This window comes from Medicago sativa, chromosome 3 (genome assembly GCF_051527215.1).
Source record: "Medicago sativa cultivar Bolivia chromosome 3, Bolivia_mono, whole genome shotgun sequence".
Classification (NCBI taxonomy): Eukaryota; Viridiplantae; Streptophyta; class Magnoliopsida; order Fabales; family Fabaceae; genus Medicago; species Medicago sativa.
Window position 1 is genome coordinate 97384730 of NC_140751.1, and position 19726 is coordinate 97404455.

The following is a 19726-nucleotide window of genomic DNA, read 5'->3' on the forward strand; positions in this document are numbered from 1 at the left end:
CCACCAATCCATGAAAAGTTTTGAAGTTGTGGGGGAGAGAAAGTTTGACTTCACAAGGCTTGTTAAGTATCCGTTCTTTGAGGCTGAATTACGAAGGAGAGGGTGGACGAAGTTGAATGAGGTGATCGAAGAAGCGAACAACAAAACCGTGATCGTTGAATTCTTTGCAAATGCACGGGTTTCCGATACACCCTTTCAATCTTTTGTTTGGGGCAAGACCATTGATTTCAGCCCTGAAGCGCTTAATGAATGGCTGAATGTTCAACCACCGGAGGAGTGTTGGGTTGAGAAACTGAGGAGGGAGAGATTTGGTATGACAGAGGATACATTTGATGACATCATTACCACGATGTGTAGGCCTGGGTCGACTTGGAAAAAAATTCCGGATGCTTACGTATGCTGAGATGTTACCATGATGATGTGAACATGGGCTGATCTACTGATGGATTAGCATTTCCTGCTTTGTATTTTATTTTCAGTTATTTTTCTTTTGATGTATTTTCTTTATTTTCTTTTTAATGTCGAAGTCCATTGAACCTATTTCCCTATTGTAATTTCTCCTGCACTTGTTTTATTAATGAATTTGTTTTGTTTCATGTGACCTATTCCAGTTTAGTAACAGTTGTTTGATGAAACTGTATTCCAAAAGTTCTAAAGGAGGGGTGACTTGATTCAAAGGCGAAGTGTACGGCGTTGCTAGGTAGTCACATACTCCCAGAAATCTCAGCCATAAGGTTCATTGCCAAATTTGTTTTTCAATTTACTTATATTTAGATTAGTTTTCCATGCAACTACATTTCTAGAACTTGCATTGTTTCTCTATTATTGATTGGTCTTTGTCAATTACACACTGAGGCAAAAGTGCTTGGTCCTGTGAGCCTTTTTTGAAGCCTACCCTGTTTTAATTCGTTGAATTTATCCTTTCTTAACCAATTGTGAGCCGGTAGGATTAGAACTTTTTGTTCGGTGACAAACTACATTACAAGCCTAGAAACTTTTAGGACTTGTCCCTTAATGTATTTTCTGAGTTAAGGCATTGTAGAATGTTGCTAAAGATTAAGTTTGGGGTTGCTATTGGAATTTGCAACCAACTAAGTTTGGGGTGGGGGTACTAGAGAATTAGAGAACAAAAATGAAAGAATTATGAAATTGTCATGCAAAATATACACATAAAAATGGTGTATCAAAAAAAGAAAAAAAGAAATTGAATGATGAAAAAGGGACAAAACATTGAAAATCCGAGTAACTTCAAACTCGAGTGTCCCTAAATGTTAAAAATATTCTCTAGTACCTTTGCATTGATTGTTATTTCAAAAGGTGAATGATCGAAGGATTGAATTTTGTGCTTTAATTTCCGTAGGAATGCCTAACTCAAATTTTGTGTAGCCTACTTATCCAAATATATCCCACCTTTCACCTAAGCCCCGTTATAACCCTAAAGACCTCAAAAGTGTGTAATGATATTGACTTTGATTGATATTTAGAAACTTTTCAAGCGTATGGTAATATGTAGACCTGCATGTCGACTGGTAGAACCCTATTTCATATTGTTGCGTGGAGTTGTGAATTGGTGGATGCGAACAAGTCAAACTAGCTCATCTTTAGCTAGAAGGAGAATGAACTTTTGGGTACTATCGTTTTGTCAGGTAACTGTTATTTTACTGTCGTTTGTCACTGTTGCAAGCAAATTCCTTGAGGACAAGGAATGGTTTAAGTTTGGGGTTGTGATGACATTCTGTCATTACGTAATATTAGGGACTTATTGTGACATTTTGATAGAGTTCTCATGCAATTTATACTGTTCTGGAGTGCAAAAAGCTTAAAATTTGAAGTCTGTTCGAAGGAAATCGCGCCACGCCAATTTCAAGCCGTGCTGCGATTTTTGAAGCAAAAATACACACTTCCTGTAAAGGGGAAATCGCGGCACGCCAATTAACAAGGCGCGGCGCGATTTTGATGGGTCAGGCCCATGACTTCTATAAATACTGCACTCAATCTGAAGAACAAGGGTTACGATTTTGGAGAACGAAAGTGCGATTTTAACACCCAGAAGGCTGCAGCGGAGAGGATTTCATCATCTCTAACCCAGTTTATGTATGTTTTAATTCTTTCATTGATTATGCTATTTGTAAACTCAATTATGAGTAGCTAAATCTCTTAGAGATTAGGTCGGAGATGAACCTATGTAACCCTAATTGATCATATGTTGCTGTGAAACTCTATTACTTATTAATGATATTCTAGTTTTCATTCAATTCAATTGTTCTTACTGCTTTTTATATCCTGATCAAATATAAACATGATTTTGTGAGATCGAATGACTACTGACCATAGCTTTCGACTTAGACCTAATTGAATTGTTCTAATAAACATGGTTAGTCTAGGAATGGATAATCGTTTGTTAGTGATATTAGGTTAACGTGCTTAAACCTTTGATGATTATTAGACCACCTAAGGAATTAGGGGCTGTAGTTTAAAAAGAGGGTCCTAACTCAAGGGATTGATTAGGGCTAATTTGTTAACTATCGTGAAACTAGAGAATCATTAGTAATAATAGGTGCAGTAACCAATTAGGGGAAACATAGAGGATTCGAAGACCTGATCTCATCTCTCTCCTATTTTCTTAATCAAATCTTTACTATTTTATTTGATTTCTTAAAATCAAACCAAATCTACTGCCTAGTGGCAAAACAAAATAAACTTTTATACATCCTACTTTTATAACGAAATTGAATTATTGAAGTTAAAAACAGTCCTCGTGGGATCGATATTTTTACTACTTCGATAGTATTTGGTGCACTTGCCAGAGATCTATCATGAACTCAATTTGTTTTTATTTTTAATATATAATACATTATGATATTTAATTATTAGTCAATTAATTATTAAAAGATATCAGTTTGAATGTACTCTTCTTTCTATCTTTCGGTAAATTTAAAAAGGTGAATCTAACAATTTTGTTGGCAAAAGTTAAGTTGTTCCTAGGTAAGTATTTATAACTATCAACTTGATTATTTAATACCATTGAAACGTACATATTTATTCATTTACTTGAACCATTTTATTTGTTTCTTTAGAGATTGGAAAATGATGTTCCAAAATTATTTTCAATCAACTAAGATCAAATTCAACCGTTAAATTATGGAGACAAAAAGAACTAAAGAAAATGTATGCTTATTTTGATGAAGGATTTTTTTTTTCACAATCCTTTTAGTAAATACATTTTCTAATAAATGGTAAAACATTTACCTTTATTTTTAGCTGCCTTATCTATCCCGCATTAGCATACCAGAAGAATATTTTAACCTTACTCTTAGGATCACCATTGAGGAGTTGAAGAACTTGCATGAAATTGAGTGGGTTGACATAGATCTCCTACCTTTTTCTTCCCATGTTTGATGGAGGTTTTAGTTTGTGGGTTTTGGCTAGGAACTTTAAGAAGGAGGAAGTGTTTGCTTGGAAAAAAGGGGAAACGATGAATTCAAAATCATAAATACACTAAAGTATAACGAAATTAGGTTAGAATGTTTTAATTTTTGACCCTTGATCTCTAATTAAAAAAATGTAGGGAGGAGATTAAAAAAATTGTTTTCTCAATTTTTTTTCACTAGAGATAATTTGCTTCCGAGAGAAATAGTCTCTCCAATATTTTTTAGGGACTCTCTCCGATCTTAGATATAAAGAATAAACAATTACATTTTTTTTTATCTTAAATTAATATATATATATATATATATATATATATATATATATAACTTACTTTGACTCTATTTAATGTCATCTATCCTAATATACTTTGACTTTATTTTTAATATTTTTTTATTCTCATGAAGAAATTTTTAACCTTATTCATATATATTTAAAAAAAGGGAAAATTATATAAAACCTGGGAGGATGAAAAACCTGACCCAATCAATCCAAGTGGATCCACCCTAACGGGTAATACATAAAAAAAAAAGATCAACAAAAAGTGGATTCAACCCTAATTAATTTTAACAAACGAATACCATTAACGATAGACATTTGTGAGGACCAAGCGGGTCTATAATTTGGCGAATTGATTGATCGTCAACACAAAATTGGATCACGTACCATCAACTCCCTGCAACGACAACAAGCATTAACGACTCTTTCGAGTCCACACAGTCCCATGTCAATCAAGGATTAATGGGATACGAAACACAAACATATTCTTGAGAGTAGAGAGTAGATTCGACCGCCAACACGGTAATTAACAAATACACACGCACCAACTGTTTACTGCTATGATCAACATCAAATTAACAGTCATTTCTGGCCCAGCACAGTACCGCAACCACCTCCAAAGAAAGGGAGGAGACGGCGGATTCGAATGACCCACCATAACCAATCCACACGGCGGCGAAAAAGGTCTAAAATGGTGGCAAAATAGAGGATAAAGAATGGATCCTTTCGGGTTTGAACCAAACCAACGTGGGGGGGTTCTGCCATTGAGAAGCCAACACATAGAACCAAACAAAGATCGCGGGTGACAACCAACGATTTACGAATACCAACAACTCAGCAACCACCATCGGTAGCAGATGCGGTACTGGTTGAATCGGAAACCAACGACGCGAATTGTTGTGGAAACCGGAAAAAGGGTGGTGCGGAAGGACGACACCACTCATCACACCATCGTTGCATGCTGGTACATCATGAGTGATGAAGGTTTGGAAAAAAGGGGGTGAGGCGGCAGAAGATTTCTAAAGAGAGGGCAGAGCCATAATGGTAGATTATAATAGAGGTAATCATACCTCTTATTAATTAGATATATTTTTAAGAATATAGTAATTATTTATAGTATTTTTATATTTGAAGCATTGTTGTACTTTTTCTGACTATTTTATCACTCTCATAAAAATAGTTATATCTTTATAAAATTTAACTTTTTTGTCCCGATGAACAGTGATTTATTGTCTCAATTTTTAATATGAAGATAAAGTACTACATAATGTCAAAACTCTGAAATGAAATCAAACTAAAAAAATCAAATAATATCTAAAAAAGACTTATTTATGTGTAAACCCTGTTAAATAATTTTAAATAAAATGTATCTCGTGCGTGGCACGGGGCGTTACACTAGTAGTGAACAAATATAGGTTTGCATCGGTTTTGAGGTAAAAATATATCAAATGTGAAGTTTATAATAGCATGTGTTTTGGTTCGGTTTATATTACTTCTTAAAAAACTTCGATCCAGTCAAGTGTAGTTTTGAATTGAACTAGATTATTTGATATTTAGTGTCGTGGACTAGGCTTGTCTTGAATTTCTATTTTATTTCAGTCAGCGTGCTAACCATCGTTTCTTTGCAATTGCAAGACTAACATAAACACCACCAAGTACTCTCTCAAAAAAAAAAAAAAAAACACCACTAACTCTGAGAAACTAAATCAATTTATAAAAATAAAAATCAATTTATAACCCCTTTCACATTTTTTGCAAGTTGAGAATTTTTTTCAAACTCTCATTTTCTGAATGGTTACATAATGATCTTTTTGAGCATTCACAAACTCAAATTCCAAAGATGTTCTCAGCTTTTCCAAGGCATCCAAAAAAACCCAATAAATGTCAAACAAGAAATATGACACAACATATAGATAATTCCTAGAAAACAGTTGATAGAAGAAGAAACATAGTTTACTGTAAAGTCTAATCTAAACATTCTGTATGTTTGTTTAGACCCGACCCTAACAACTATATAAATTAATTATCACAATTTATTGTTTTGACAAAAAACTAATTATAGTTCAAAAGAGTGAGATGAATGAACAATTCATCAATTCTTTTCATTGCTACTTAAACAAAGAAATCCACTTCACATGTGAATAGTTCATAAGGCTACTATTGCACGCACACATTCAACGGTCAAATAAATAAAAGTTGACATGTGGCTGAAACCTTTGGGCACAGAGATAGTTCCATGAACATTTGGTGCTTTGTATTTGTCTCAACGGATTTGTCGGCACTCCCAATTGTCATGGTTCTTAGTACTCTTGAATTATGCATGATATATTTAGCAAATTGAAGCTTCACAATTGATGGATTCAATATAATCATCATCACAAATGCAATGCACACATTACTTAGCCTCGTTATATGCTTCAATACGTACAAGTATAAAATTTGACAAAGTTGGTCCAAAGCTAGACTGTCATGACGAATATATATTTGGAGAAAGAAATAGTAATGGGATACAAAGGGCTTATCACGAGTAAGAATGGTGTGTATCCTCCTGGTAAATTTTGTCTCTGGAACGACTATGCCACAAAAAATAAGAAAACCATGAGGAAAAACATCAATACAAAGAAAATCTTGATCATCAGCCACCTATTAGATGATATGCTATTCAAATACTTCAACAAAGCCCCTTGTGCCCCCTCTACATTTGCCAATGTATCATCCATGTTCTCATCAATCCTGCAAATTAAAGTACTTCTGTCAACCTCACCAATGTCTCAATTGGCCAATATGAAAACAAAATCAAGCAAAAAAACCATTGACCTTATGAGCAATACAACATATACAACTGTTTGCACCAAATTTTCGTAGTTATAAATGAGCATCAAAGTTGCCAAACACGCAAGTTCAAGCAAAACCCATGGAGGAGCAAACTCACACTTCAGACAATAGCTGACAATAAGGCTGGCAATTTTACCCATTGTGGGTGGCAGATAATCAAAGCTAGTATGGTGGGTTTCAAACCCACTGCAATAAACGACAGGTGAGTATAGGGTTAATCACCCCAACACTCCCTGTCAACATAACGTTTTGATTATTATAGCTACCAATAAATTCCATTATCTAACTTTTTACCATTTTAACACTAATCCTACCATGTAAGCTATCTTATTAATGAGATGGTAAATTACTTTTATGTTTACTATTTGAAGCAATATAGAAGCATGTTCACTATTTCAAGGGAAATGCTAGCAGTAACAAGCGTACTTGTTAAGGAATTATAAAAGGAAATATTATCTTGGCAATTGTGTATTCTACTTTTTAAAAATTGAACAAGTGTTTTTTTTTCAATGCAAAACTTGTCTTTTCTTTCTCGTTTTAGTTTATTAACTAGGTCCCCAGGGGCACCGGTTAGCAAGACCCATCAAGTAATATAAAAGTTTAAAATATTCACAGCACAAGTATGGAATGGGTTGGAGGAGTGCAGGTTCTAAAAGTTTTCTTACAGGGCATGGGGAAAGTTCAGATTCTAATCCTTATACAATGTCAGATTAGAATTACATATGAGCTACCTTACACAACCACACTTGCTACCTTACAGGGCACGCAAAATGTAAGGATTACCCCTAACATCTCAAATTTTAAGGAAAATTGAGGTTTTTGGTCAAATTCAATGTCACGGAGAAGTGCCGAGACCTGCTCAGCAGCACACATCCAGGTGAACTCGCCCGTTACAGCTGGACCTTTTATTCGTCGACACCTGCCATCACCATTACGGCAGCGGCTGCTCCGGTGAGACAAGATAATATTGACTACCTTGCGGCTTGCACTAAATGATGAAATCATATCCCACAAATAACCACAAACCAAAGCGAGTGTTCATTATACATAATGCAAGCTAATTAAACTCAAAGCCCTAACTTGTCTAAACCAGAGTAACATAATTCGTTGGTTCCATTGGAGAACCGCGAATTGGTTCGCACGAACCGATTCGCGGTACTTCCGGTACAGGTTCGCCGGAATTCGCGTGAAAATTCGCAGCCGCAAGCGTACCGGAGTATCCGCAGAAAATCTAGAAAAATAGATCTATTTCTAGAAATAGGGAAGAGATAGTTTCTGAAAGTCGTGATGAAAAGGAGGAAATAGCGATTTTGTATGAGAAGAAGGCAGAGGCAGAAGCTAGATCTTGAATCTGGAAAAAGAGGAGCCGCTGCTGTTAGGAGGAAGAAGATGACATCTGATTTCTGAAATTAGGTTTTTTCATTGGGCCTCTGGAGTCTGGACAGTAAATGGGCCTTTGTTTGGACTATTTGTATTAAAATATAATGAAGTTACAATTCCTAATCATACCCCCTTTCACAACAAATTATAATCTTACCCATAATAGTGTACCAATTAATACATTAGCGCGTACCGCAAACCAAAATAGCGTACCGACTATGCATACCCCCCACGTACCCGATTCTTTGAAGGATGCGTATCGCGTACCCGAACCCGTACCACGTACCGAAGCGAACCACGAATTATGTGACTATGGTCTAAACTCTTAAGGTTAATCACTGGCACAAATTCATTTGTCACAGAATTACTAATGAATCAAGTAAGTTCGTATGTAATAAAGGACAATACACAAGTGGGACAAATAGAAAACCTTATGGCAACCTCCCCTTGCTGGGAGACAAGTGTTGCTAGTTGATTAAAGATGTTGCTGAGCTCATGAATAGTGGACTCGACATTTTGAAGAGCTTCAGCTCTGCTTTGCATGTAACTGTCCTGCAATGGAACTACCTGCTGCTGCTGCTGCTGCTGCTGCAACAACGGTTGACTCTCTCCATCCACCTGCTTCCTGTGGAATGTGGAAGGCCGTGGAAAAAACAAAATAAATATATATGATTACAGTTGAAGATATAATTCAACCCAGCCAGAAACAAATTAAAATGCCAGTATAACTAAGAAAAATGGATAAAATGAACCAGCCTCCTGTTTACATGTATTTTGGGCAAGTCTGTTTAAACAACCAATTTTTCCATGCCTGGTGAAGTTTTGTCAGTGGAACAGTTTTGTTAGGCCAGGCCACGATAGGCCAACAAAACAATATCTGAACTAGCCAGACTGTTTGATAGATCTACTTGTAACTACGCAAGCAATTGAGTTCCATAAATTAAATTAAGCAAATTAATTAACTCATTAAAGGCTGTGTACTTATACTTGTGAAAGACGATCTCATAATATTAACACAACAAAGAGATAAAATTGAAAACATCTTAAACATCTTGATATTATCTTTAGAGTATGTTAGATTATCTCATAGGATTAGTTTTTTTTTATCTTATATGTTAAACTATCTTTCACGATTAATTTGCATATTTATTCGGATTTGGAGTCTTACAATAATATACATTTGGGCTAATTATTAGTCTTTTATATCAAAGAAACAATCCTACAAATTGTTTCTTGGAACAAAAGCTATGCACTTGATAATTTAATCAAGCATGACACAATAAGTTAATTTGATTCAAGTTATCCTATATGCTTAACTAAACCCTCTAACAATACAATCAACATACGAAAAGGAACATAACTTACCCACTAGCCCATGGAGGTGCAGGGGCACTAGAAGTACTAGCAGCTGTCTTTGTAGCTAACGGACGTTGACGTATGAAAGGATTTGCAGAATCCTTAGAAGCGTTGGCCGAAAACAATTGTCTTCTATTCTCATGCACTTTCAAATTCTTCATAAATATATAAAAAGAACAAAAGCATTACAACATAATCATATGCATGAAAGCACGCAAATACAGTTTACAAAAACAATACCTCAGTTCGCATGGTAAGAACATCTTTGAATTCTTTGGTAGTGCTCATCAATCGCGTCTTTAGGTCATCAACAACAGTAGTTGAATGACTAGTAGTGTCGGTAGAAACATTTCCACTCTCATTTCTAGAATTACTGATTAATTGAAGATCCACAACCGCGGAGTTAAGCGCAGTAATATCTTGTTTAATAACACTTGTTAATTCTTGAATCTCCATTGTTGGATCATCAAAAACTGAAGTCCTTTTCGCCACTACAAAAAAAAAAAAAAAAAAAGGTATTAAACATTAATCAGCATCAACAATAATAATACATGAAAAATTGAATTGAAGGGAATGAAATTGAGATTACATTTGGCGAGCTTGGAAAGTTTCTGAGAAGTTTGGTGAATTCCATAACCGATTTTGGAAGCTCTTCGATTGAACTCGGATTGAATTGCAACGGCGGATCGAGGATCGTCGGATCTGGAAGAAGAAGCGGAAGAGGAAGAAGGAGCGCTAGTGGTGGCTCCGTTTGGAGCTGATCCAGATGAAACTGATTTCTTCAATCTCTCCGCAACGGTGTGAAATTCATGTGTACGATCTCGAAATGATGATTGTGATGATTTGAACTGCATCTTTGAGGAAATTGAAACCCTAGATCTAATTAGAATTGGAATTTGGGGTCGATTGATTGAGGATATAACAAAATTATGAAAACTTTGTTTGGGTAACGATTACGAAGGAGGTAACGAATTTAGGATTTGGAAATGGAAGATCCAGCTTTCATGATTGTTTGTTAAAACTTTAAATCAGATACACATTTGTCACCGTATATTATACATCAACTAGTATTCATTAATTTTATTTTTTAAAAGAAACCATTAATGAATCCTATTATTGTAAAAAATAATTATTTTTTTTGTCGTTATATTTAACGCATTTGGAAGGACATGTGCTCGTTTCATGCGTCAATCTGTATAAACTACAGGATAAAATTTAAATACAATTCTTTAGGTGTTTTTTTTTTTTTTTTATGTTTTTTAACTAAAAATATACTTTTGTTGGATATATAATAAGTTTTGAAAAAATTCTAGATTTAAGTAAATCATGGTGAATGTAGTTAAGAATCGTACGAAAAACACCTAAAAAATTGTACCAAGTTTTTTCCTAAACTATAAACATTAGTTTTTTTATTAAAATTATCAAGTGAACATTTTTTTTAAAACTCGGAATTTGGTCCAAGAACTAATTATTTCAATGGGTCATATCCTACCGTCTATTTGCAAGGGACATTTAAAGGCAAAACATAACTCGGTATGAATTTAGCTTGCCGAAGTTGGCATCATGACTCATCGGAATGGGGTTGACCTAATGTTTGTTAAGTCCATACAAAGTTATCAAGTGCAAATGGGTCGACGTAAATATTTAATAATCTCTTATTTTCACTTTATTTTCTCTCTTCTATTTTTCTTTTATGAACCAAACAAAATGTAAAGAGAATATAGGTACAACGCTGGTTGTTGTTGTATTTTTAAGGATTAAAAATTGCATTTATTTTTTGGCTTAATAGCATTTTCGTCCCCTAACTTTCACGAAGTTGCGATTATTGCCCCCTAGAAAAAAAACTACAAAACTGCCCCCTAAGTTTTGCAACTGTAGCAGTTTTGACCCCCAAGGCAAAAAAAAAATAAAAAAAATTAACACGTGACACCTCACTTAAGGTGCCACGTCAGCGTAGACCGAGTCAAAATTGGCCTTGAGGACCAAAACCGCCACAGGTGCAAAACTTAGGGGGCGGTTTTGTAGATTTTTTTCTTAGGGACCAAAATCGCAACTTTGGGAAAGTTAGGGGACTAAAACTACTATTAAGCCTTATTTTTTTCACCGACTAACTTAGTCTTAAAAAAAATTCAAAGACTAAAATTGGTCTTCTTTTAAAAAAAAATACTATGAATAAATTTAGTAGATCGAACAAATAAATTTAAAAAAAAAAACTTTGTTCTAAAAAAATAAAGATAAATTTTAAGAAAAGCTTGGTTATTTGAGCTAAATAGACATTTAGAATAGTTTTATCCTTACCTATTTAAACATGGGTCTTGTTAACCACTGCCCCCGGGGTACTGGTTAAGGAATCCAAAAATAGAATTTTCTGTCTTGGAACTATAAACTGTCACTTTTGATCAAGTAATAATTACATTATTTTTTAACAAAAACTTACTTCTTTTGGTGCTTAACCAATGTCCCGGGACACTGGTTAACATTCTCCTTTAAATATTTGAGCTGAATAGACATTTAGAATAGTTTTATCCTTATCTATTTAAATAGAGAAATGATATTTTGACAACCACTTTTTGACAACTTTTGGACAACTTTCTCTCTCATACTCACATGATGTTGTTATCCTCTCTCTTCCTTTTTCTCTCTCCATTGTTTTTGACCAATAAGAAGTGAGAAAAATAAGGTTGTCAATAAAGTTGTCATCAAATGGATGTCAAAATATCATTACTCATTTAAATATTAAAAGAAGTATGACTTTAGTAGTAAAAAACAAAAGGTTTGACTTATCATCCAAAAAAGGATATGACCTGGGCTTGACTCGGACTTAGGTAGGCCCAGCCGCCCACACGAAAAGTATAAATAGGACGCTTGTAATTTTCACGGAACATCAATCCTTGTATTGTATCGCACACGAATTCACATTCAGTCGCACGCTCATCGCTGGAATCAACTTCACGTTCTTTCTGAATCTGTTGTCTCGCTATCTCTCAAACTGAATTTACCGACTCTTGTTTCTCTTTTACTTTAATAATCTCTCTCTTTTTGTCTATTTTCTCTTAACCTTTTTGTTTTGAAATTGGGGTTTTAGAAAACGGTTGAGTATGAATTATGTTTGAATTAGTGCATGAGTGATTAAGGGTTTAAGCGCTGAAAGTTTCTTTTTCAGTTTTGGTTTTGTGAGGATTGTGAAACAGTCAAAGGTAGTAGACACATATTATGTTGACAATGAGACTTCAGAGATTCAGAAGTTGGTTCCAACGATAAATGTGTGACTGCAAATTTTGTAGGCATTATGCCAAAATCCGTTCCCTTTGGTTTTGGCTTCGTTAAGTTAAAGACACGAAAGTTGCAAATTCACAATTTATTTATGTATGTATGTATGTATTACTTAATTTATGTAGTGTTTGCTAAGAAGCATTTACATTAAAATGTACACCGGACACGACACCAACAAGTAGACACTAGTAATGATTTATGAAAATAGAAGTAATTGTATGTGATTACAAGTGACATTCGGATATGCCTTTTACATGCATTTTCTGGTGTTTGCATAATTAGTTTGGTTTGATGTATAGGTTAAAATAGGACACGAGAGTTCTCTGATTTGTGCACTTTGAAAGCGGAACAAACCACGACATAAAGTAAAAAGAAGTTATATTTTTGTTGTAGGTGAAACCAGAGATATCAAAACAAAACATGCTGCCTTGTAGCATTTTGTCTCCTGTCCTGTCAAATGCTAGTGTTAGATCTTCACTTTCCTTGGCCCTCACTTTCTATTATTATTGTTAGAAGGCCATGTCGTATGGATTTAAATTTGCAGCAGTCTCCAATCCACGCATTCATGCAATCAAACACATTACTGGCCTTTGGATAGGGACCGGACTGTGCAAAAAGAAATCATATTTTGATTTTATTACTCTAAAATACCAAGCTTGAGATCTGCACCATCGAATCTCGATCCAATCATCCAACGACCAATAATGTGCTGACTGCAGCAATCCAAATATGTTGCTTACTTAGCGATATTGAATTAGTTGTTGGTCACTAGATATCTTTTTTGCTCATGCTTCATGCATTTTAATGGTGACATTTGCATCAACATCGTGTACATGCAGTAATCTTGTGAGTGACATACCTGCATATTCTTTCATACACCTAAGAAGTGGTGTGTTGGCACTGCTGTGTGTGTATCTGTTTAATTTTTGTTTTTCGGGCCTTCCAACTTATACTCAGATATTTATTAAGTGCTGGATATAAAGCATTTTCCCATTCTTAGAGCTATTGCAACTGAAGTTTATAAAGAGCTTTTTACTCCATTTCCCCCTCATGCTGAGCTTGCATTAAATGGGGTTAAGTGTTTATTATTAGAACTGAAAATATGTTTATTATATCATAGTATGTGGTGAGAATGTACATTTATATAGGTAGGAGTCTCCTAGTTAACCCCTAATTAATAAGGAAAATTAATCAATACAATCAATACAATGACTAGTGGAGTTAAAACTAAATAGTCACAACTTTCCAATATCTCCACTAAGTACTTGATTAATTATTCTAACAGTCCCCCTTCAAACCGAGGGTGTCACAAACCCTCAGTTTGTCTCTAAGATAAAGGAATCTGGCAGTGGACAGAGGCTTAGTCAAGACATCTGCCCACTGGTCTTGAGCAGGCACATGTGAGACATTCAGTTCCTTCCCTATAACCTTTTCTCTCACAAAGAAAATATCCAATTCCATGTGCTTGGTTCTTGAGTGCAGGACTGGGTTGTGAGCAAGTGAAACTGCACTGAGATTATCACAATAGACATGAGGAATTTTACTCTTAATTTGCAATTCATTGAGAAGAGACTGGATCCAAATAATCTCAGCAGAAGCTTGTGCAAGGCTTCTATATTCAGCCTCTGCACTAGATCTAGCTACAAGGGTATGTTTCCTTGCCCACCAGGAAACTAGATTGGGACCCAGAAATATGCAGGCTCCCGATGTGCTTCTTCTGTCATCAGGATCTGAAGCCCAGTCAGCATCACAAAAGCCAGTGATTGCAATAGGTTCAGTGGAGCTGGCAGGTGTAAGCATTAACCCATGGTGTAAAGTACCCTGCAGATATCTAAGTATCCTCTTGACTGCCTTCCAGTGATCTTCAAGGGGATTTGATAAGAACTGGCAAACTTTGTTCACAAAGTAGGATATTTCAGGTCTTGTTATGGTTGCATACTGCAATGCACCAACAATTGACCTGAAAAATGTAGGATCTGAGACCGTACTTGAACCAAATTTAGACAATTTTGTACTAGATGCCATTGGTGAGGGCATGCTATTAGCATTAATCATGTTAGCTTTCTGAAGAAGGTCCTTGATATATTTGGTTTGAGAGAGAAGTAAAGAGCCAGATGGTGAGTGATGCACCTCTATGCCAAGAAAATAATCTAGTATACCCAAATCTTTAAGGGAGAACTCAGAATTGAGCTGATGAACTAGATTCTGAATAGCCAGTTTTGAGTTTCCAGTGATGATAATATCATCAACATAAACCAATATAAAAATGCAGTGAGCTTGAGTGTGCAAAGTAAACAAAGAAGGATCACATCTGCTTGACTTGAAACCAAAGCTAAGTAAAGATGATTTCAATCTCTCAAACCATGCTCTGGGAGCCTGTTTTAACCCATAGAGAGCCTTGTGTAGTTTGCATACAAGGCTCTTGTCAGAAGATTCAAAGCCAGGAGGCTGCACCATGTAGACTTCTTCAGTTAGCACTCCATTTAGGAAGGCATTGTTCACATCCAACTGCTGAAGAGTCCAATTATAAGTAACTGCAAATTATGTGGTGAGAATGTACATTTATATAGGTAGGAGTCTCCTAGTTAACCCCTAATTAATAAGGAAAATTAATCAATACAATCAATACAATGACTAGTGGAGTTAAAACTAAATAGTCACAACTTTCCAATATCTCCACTGGCACTAAGTACTTGATTAATTATTCTAACATTTATGAATTTAAGTGAAAGTCACCACCAACTTAGAAATCTTGATGTTCGTCTTTGTGCTTTTAAAGGTGCCACTCTTACTCGCGGAGGGGTCTATGTGTTTTTTCACACTCATGTCAATTGTCTATTCTGGAGGGTGAAATAAATTCAACATTTAGGAAGTTGATATAAGAACATTTCATTTGTCTAAAGTTTTATCTCGTCTTTCTTTTTGTTTATAAAACAGATGGATCTGCTAGTGTTGTAAATGGTGATGTTGTTGCTCAGGGTTCCCAATTTTCTTTAAATGATGTTGAGGTTGTGGTTGCTCAGATAGCTCTAGATGTGGATGTGTTAGTTCCTTTACTCATTTGTTGTGAGCCTTAGAGGATCTTTAAGCAGCTTCTAAGAGAAAGCTAGTTGTAAATCCATGGTTCCTTTAGTAGATTTACCATACATCTCTGTCTTCCTTTAGACCTCAAAATACGCCTTTATGTTCCACTTAAGGCTAGTTTATTGTCATTTTGAGTTACAATTTTCATATAGCTTAAACTAATCAGGTTTAAAGGTTCACATATGATGACACCTTGAATTGAATACCACTTTCCCTTAAAAATTATCTTGCTCTACTCTCTTTTCAGCCAAATTCTGAATTTTTCTACAATGATGTCATAATGTAAATGCTTAAATTAATCAGGCATAAATTGCTAAGTTGAACATGATTATATATTTTGTAGATAAAATTTTACTCTCCTATCACCTAGTTGAACAGCTCAATGAAGTTGATATGGGACTGACTTGAAGAACTATTATCGACGACTACAGAAATCCACAGTGTATCCATTAGTAGTAGGTTTGATCTTCGCCGGTTTCTCTATAATGCAAGATGACCGTATCAATTTCAGAAAATCGATGAACTCGTACATGGGCTGGATGTCAAAGATGTTAGAAGGCTGCAAATATGTTCCAGAGATACATACATCCCATCTTTTTATAGCACTCTTTATGTGAATAATGAAGTTCATTCAACCTTTCATCACATGTGTATGTCAGTGTTGAAACGTTTTTAAGCTATCAGGCAATGTTTCCCATTCATTAGAAAGAGGAAAATTTAGATGATGTAATATGAATGGAAAACTTCAGAATTGAAAAGGAGACAAAACATCTTAACAAAAAAAGGAGACAAAACAATAAGTTAACTAATAAAATTTAGACCAAATTACGTCTGCGGTGCTTTAAATCTGACTCTTATTTCGGATTAGTCTTTAAGTTTCTTTTACCCGAATTATTCTTTAAAGTTACATTTTGTTTGTCTTATTAGTGTTTAAGTTATGCTCGTCTTGCATTGTTGTCTTTTATGTTACATTTCATGATTGTAGGAATCAAATCTTTTGTTCTACGATTAGAGGTGAACGACATTGAAGTGTTCATTCATCTTGTCTCACTCTAGAGATAAAGAGTCATTATTTTGAATTTATGAATAAGAACCAATGCAAATGAAGACATTGTTGCAATTTTTGGATTTGAAAATTTTGATTTTAAGAAGTGAAGGGAGAGAGAAAATGGAAGAAACACGAGATGTCTATTTGAATTATCTCAATATTAAAATGTCTTGCATGATTTTTTTTAAATGAACTTGGTAATCTCAATATTAAAATGTCTTACATGATTTTTTTTAATAGAACTTGTTAAAAATGCTAACAATGAAACTGACTTGGTATGCAATTTAAGTTGTAGGAGATTGTTTACTACGTGTAATTTTGTGCTTTTAGTATAGTGTGGTGAATCTAGACGTGTGTCTCTTCACTGGTTTTCCCCACCCTCACATAATGCTTCAAGGAATGTGGTGACTTGAAAATCAAGGAATTCAATGCTATAAAATGGGCACTTACTAATGTGAAGAAAATATGCTTCAATGCTACTACTTTATACTTTGCAAGTGCTTCAAGGAATTCAACTATTTTGCAACCTCTAGTAGCCTAAGAAAGATAATCTAAAAACCCCAATTACTTTATCTGTAGAATCAGTAAATCTGGCACGAAATAACTCTTGCAGATGTATTTGGGTCATGTTAGAATATAAGGAAAACCCAAAAGGAACATGTCTAATACAACACTTTTTCATTTACATTTAACTCACACATTTTCAACTCAGTTGTCAATGTCAAGCGTGTGTTTTCAAAATTTTACTCTTATTATTAGTACTTTTATCTTTGCACGAAAAGTGATTGAACAAATACTCTAGGATAATATTCTAACGAAGTGGGAATTTTTTTAAAATGAGCATGACATGTTAAATGGTTAATCTTTCATTCTTAGTCTCTGTCAAAGCATATTGTAAGGTAACTAATTAATCTTTATGTATATTATTCTTCACCATCACCAATTACATTTCACCTTGCTAAAGCCTAGAGGGCATCATTTAGTGAGAAAAATGGTGAAAGCAAAAAGGGTTATTGTTGGCCATTGACATCCAATACTAATTAATTAATTAATTTTTTTTATCATTATTGACAAAATAATTAAGAGATAACAAAATATAATAATTGAAAAAGAGCTAGAAAGGAATTAACACTGTTAGTAATGGTAATTTTATTTGATTTGTTGGTCGAATCATGAAAGTTGGAATGATGTCACTTTCATAAAAACTCCTGTGGCCACCATATTAAGGACTAGCCATTGTCAAACCAAAATCATTAAGCATCAAATGTTTAACTTTTATTCGAGATTTTTTTTTTTTTGAGGGAGCTTTTATTCGAGATGATGGTTTCATTAGCTCATAATGGAAAGATATATTCTTCAAAGTGGTATTAACCCAGAGACATCAATCAGTATATGGAAAGAAAAAAATGTGTGAGCACTACGTAGTACATACAACTACTACTATGGTTCTCAAAACGCAATGATCACATGGAATAAAAGAGAATTGGATCCTCTTTCAAAAAAAAAAAAACAGAGAGAGAACTGGATCCTATCTCTTTAGAGATTTTGGGTTAAAAAATTTAAAGATTTTGTTTTAGAGATTTTTAAAGGTCCTTTTGTTAAGATTTGAAGTTCTTACACGTGAGTTCCTTGTTTTTAGAAGAAAAAAATATATAGATTTTGGAAAAGCTACTGAAAATAAAATTTTCATTTTGAATCTAAAAATGATTTTTTTAACAAAATGGATTTTTTTTAAATCTGAAACAAACACTATAAAAATAAAAATAAAGTGATTTTTTGGTTAAGAAAATAGTTTTTTTTTTTTCAAAAAGAATCCCAAACAAACGGGTCTTTATCTTGTTGCGATTTTAGGCTAAAAAATGAGAGTGTAGAAAAATATGGAGAAATATGGAGAGAAAGGACGCGAGAGAAAATAAAATATGAGAGTTATAGATAGAAGTAGAGTTCAATTCCCTCAATTTTCCTTTTCATCTATTCACTCTATTTCGGATGTATGGATGCACGACACGTGGCAAAAAAACATTAAAGGAAATATTGTGAATAACATACGTGGATTTCGTTTCGATTCACTTCTACAGTTGTTTCGTGTTTCCTCCTAAGTTCTTCAAGCTTCATGTTTCCAATTCACATAACCCTGTTACTTATGTTCTTCAATCTTCAATCTTTGTTATTATACGATTCGTTTTGATTTGAACAACATTTGTAGTAAGTTTTGATTTTCGATTTCCAATTTCCAATTCGCGTTTTCTCTAGAACCCTAACCCTAATCCCCCAAATCCCCAATTCATTCTTTTGTCAATTCAAGAGAAGATGAACAGAGTGGTATTTTCATCCTTTCGATTTTGTCTGAGAAGTCAGGGGTATTTTCGTCAGTTTACACCAACTTTTGTTGAGTCAGACAAACACTTGACCAATCAGCAGTGACACTTCAACTGATTAATGACATGGCAGTAATTAACTGGGTTGAGGGACCAAATTTTAAGTGATTAAACATTGCAGTAGTTGTTTGGAGTAATTAATAAGTTCGGAGAACAAACTTCAAATGAGTCATATTTGCAAGGACTAAAAGTATAAATAAGTTTTTAGTTACAATGTGTCACCTGCTCTCTCTCCACCAAACAATTTAAATTTAATTACTCAATATATTGTTAGAGAATAAAAATCGCAGATCAACATTATAACGACTAAAAGCACGATTAAGCCTAAAAATGTACATTAATAGTAAAGCCAACTTCTAGCCAATGTCAAACCATAATCATCCAAGCATCAAATCTTCATTATTTTGGGATTGTCGTTGATCATCACTTTGCTAATAATGGAAATTAAAGGCATTGTTTCAGTTGTTCATTGTTGTCATCAACGGTAGACACACTATCAACACAACTGTGTTTAAATCAATATAGTCGAGATCAAAGTTGGTCCTAAGATTTTGTTGTCCAAGACAAATTAATATAGTCGAGATCACGCCTGACATTCGGGTGCAAATCCTCTCCATTTAAGAAGAAAATGACAATCTCAATTTCTATTCATAAAAACAAGACATGT

General features: G+C 34.4%; 1 protein-coding gene across 2 annotated transcripts; it reads right to left on the reverse strand.

The window, feature by feature from the left end:
- Positions 1–6049: 6049 nt before the first annotated feature.
- Positions 6050–10301, reverse strand: SYP32 (syntaxin of plants 32). Of its 2 annotated transcripts, XR_015032767.1 has the most exons (6): positions 9866–10301; positions 9517–9767; positions 9286–9431; positions 8351–8545; positions 8158–8258; positions 6050–6438 (listed from the first exon to the last, which is right to left on the reverse strand). XR_015032767.1 is itself a non-coding variant. In XM_085756599.1 (5 exons), exons 1-5 carry the CDS (start codon positions 10128–10130, stop codon positions 6279–6281), a joined length of 1017 nt encoding a protein of 338 aa, XP_085612725.1. In that variant the 5' UTR covers positions 10131–10301; the 3' UTR covers positions 6050–6278. The 2 variants fall into 2 exon arrangements, 1 of the variants encoding a protein (XP_085612725.1); XM_085756599.1 differs by lacking the exon at positions 8158–8258.
- Between the last annotated feature and the right edge of the window lie 9425 nt (positions 10302–19726).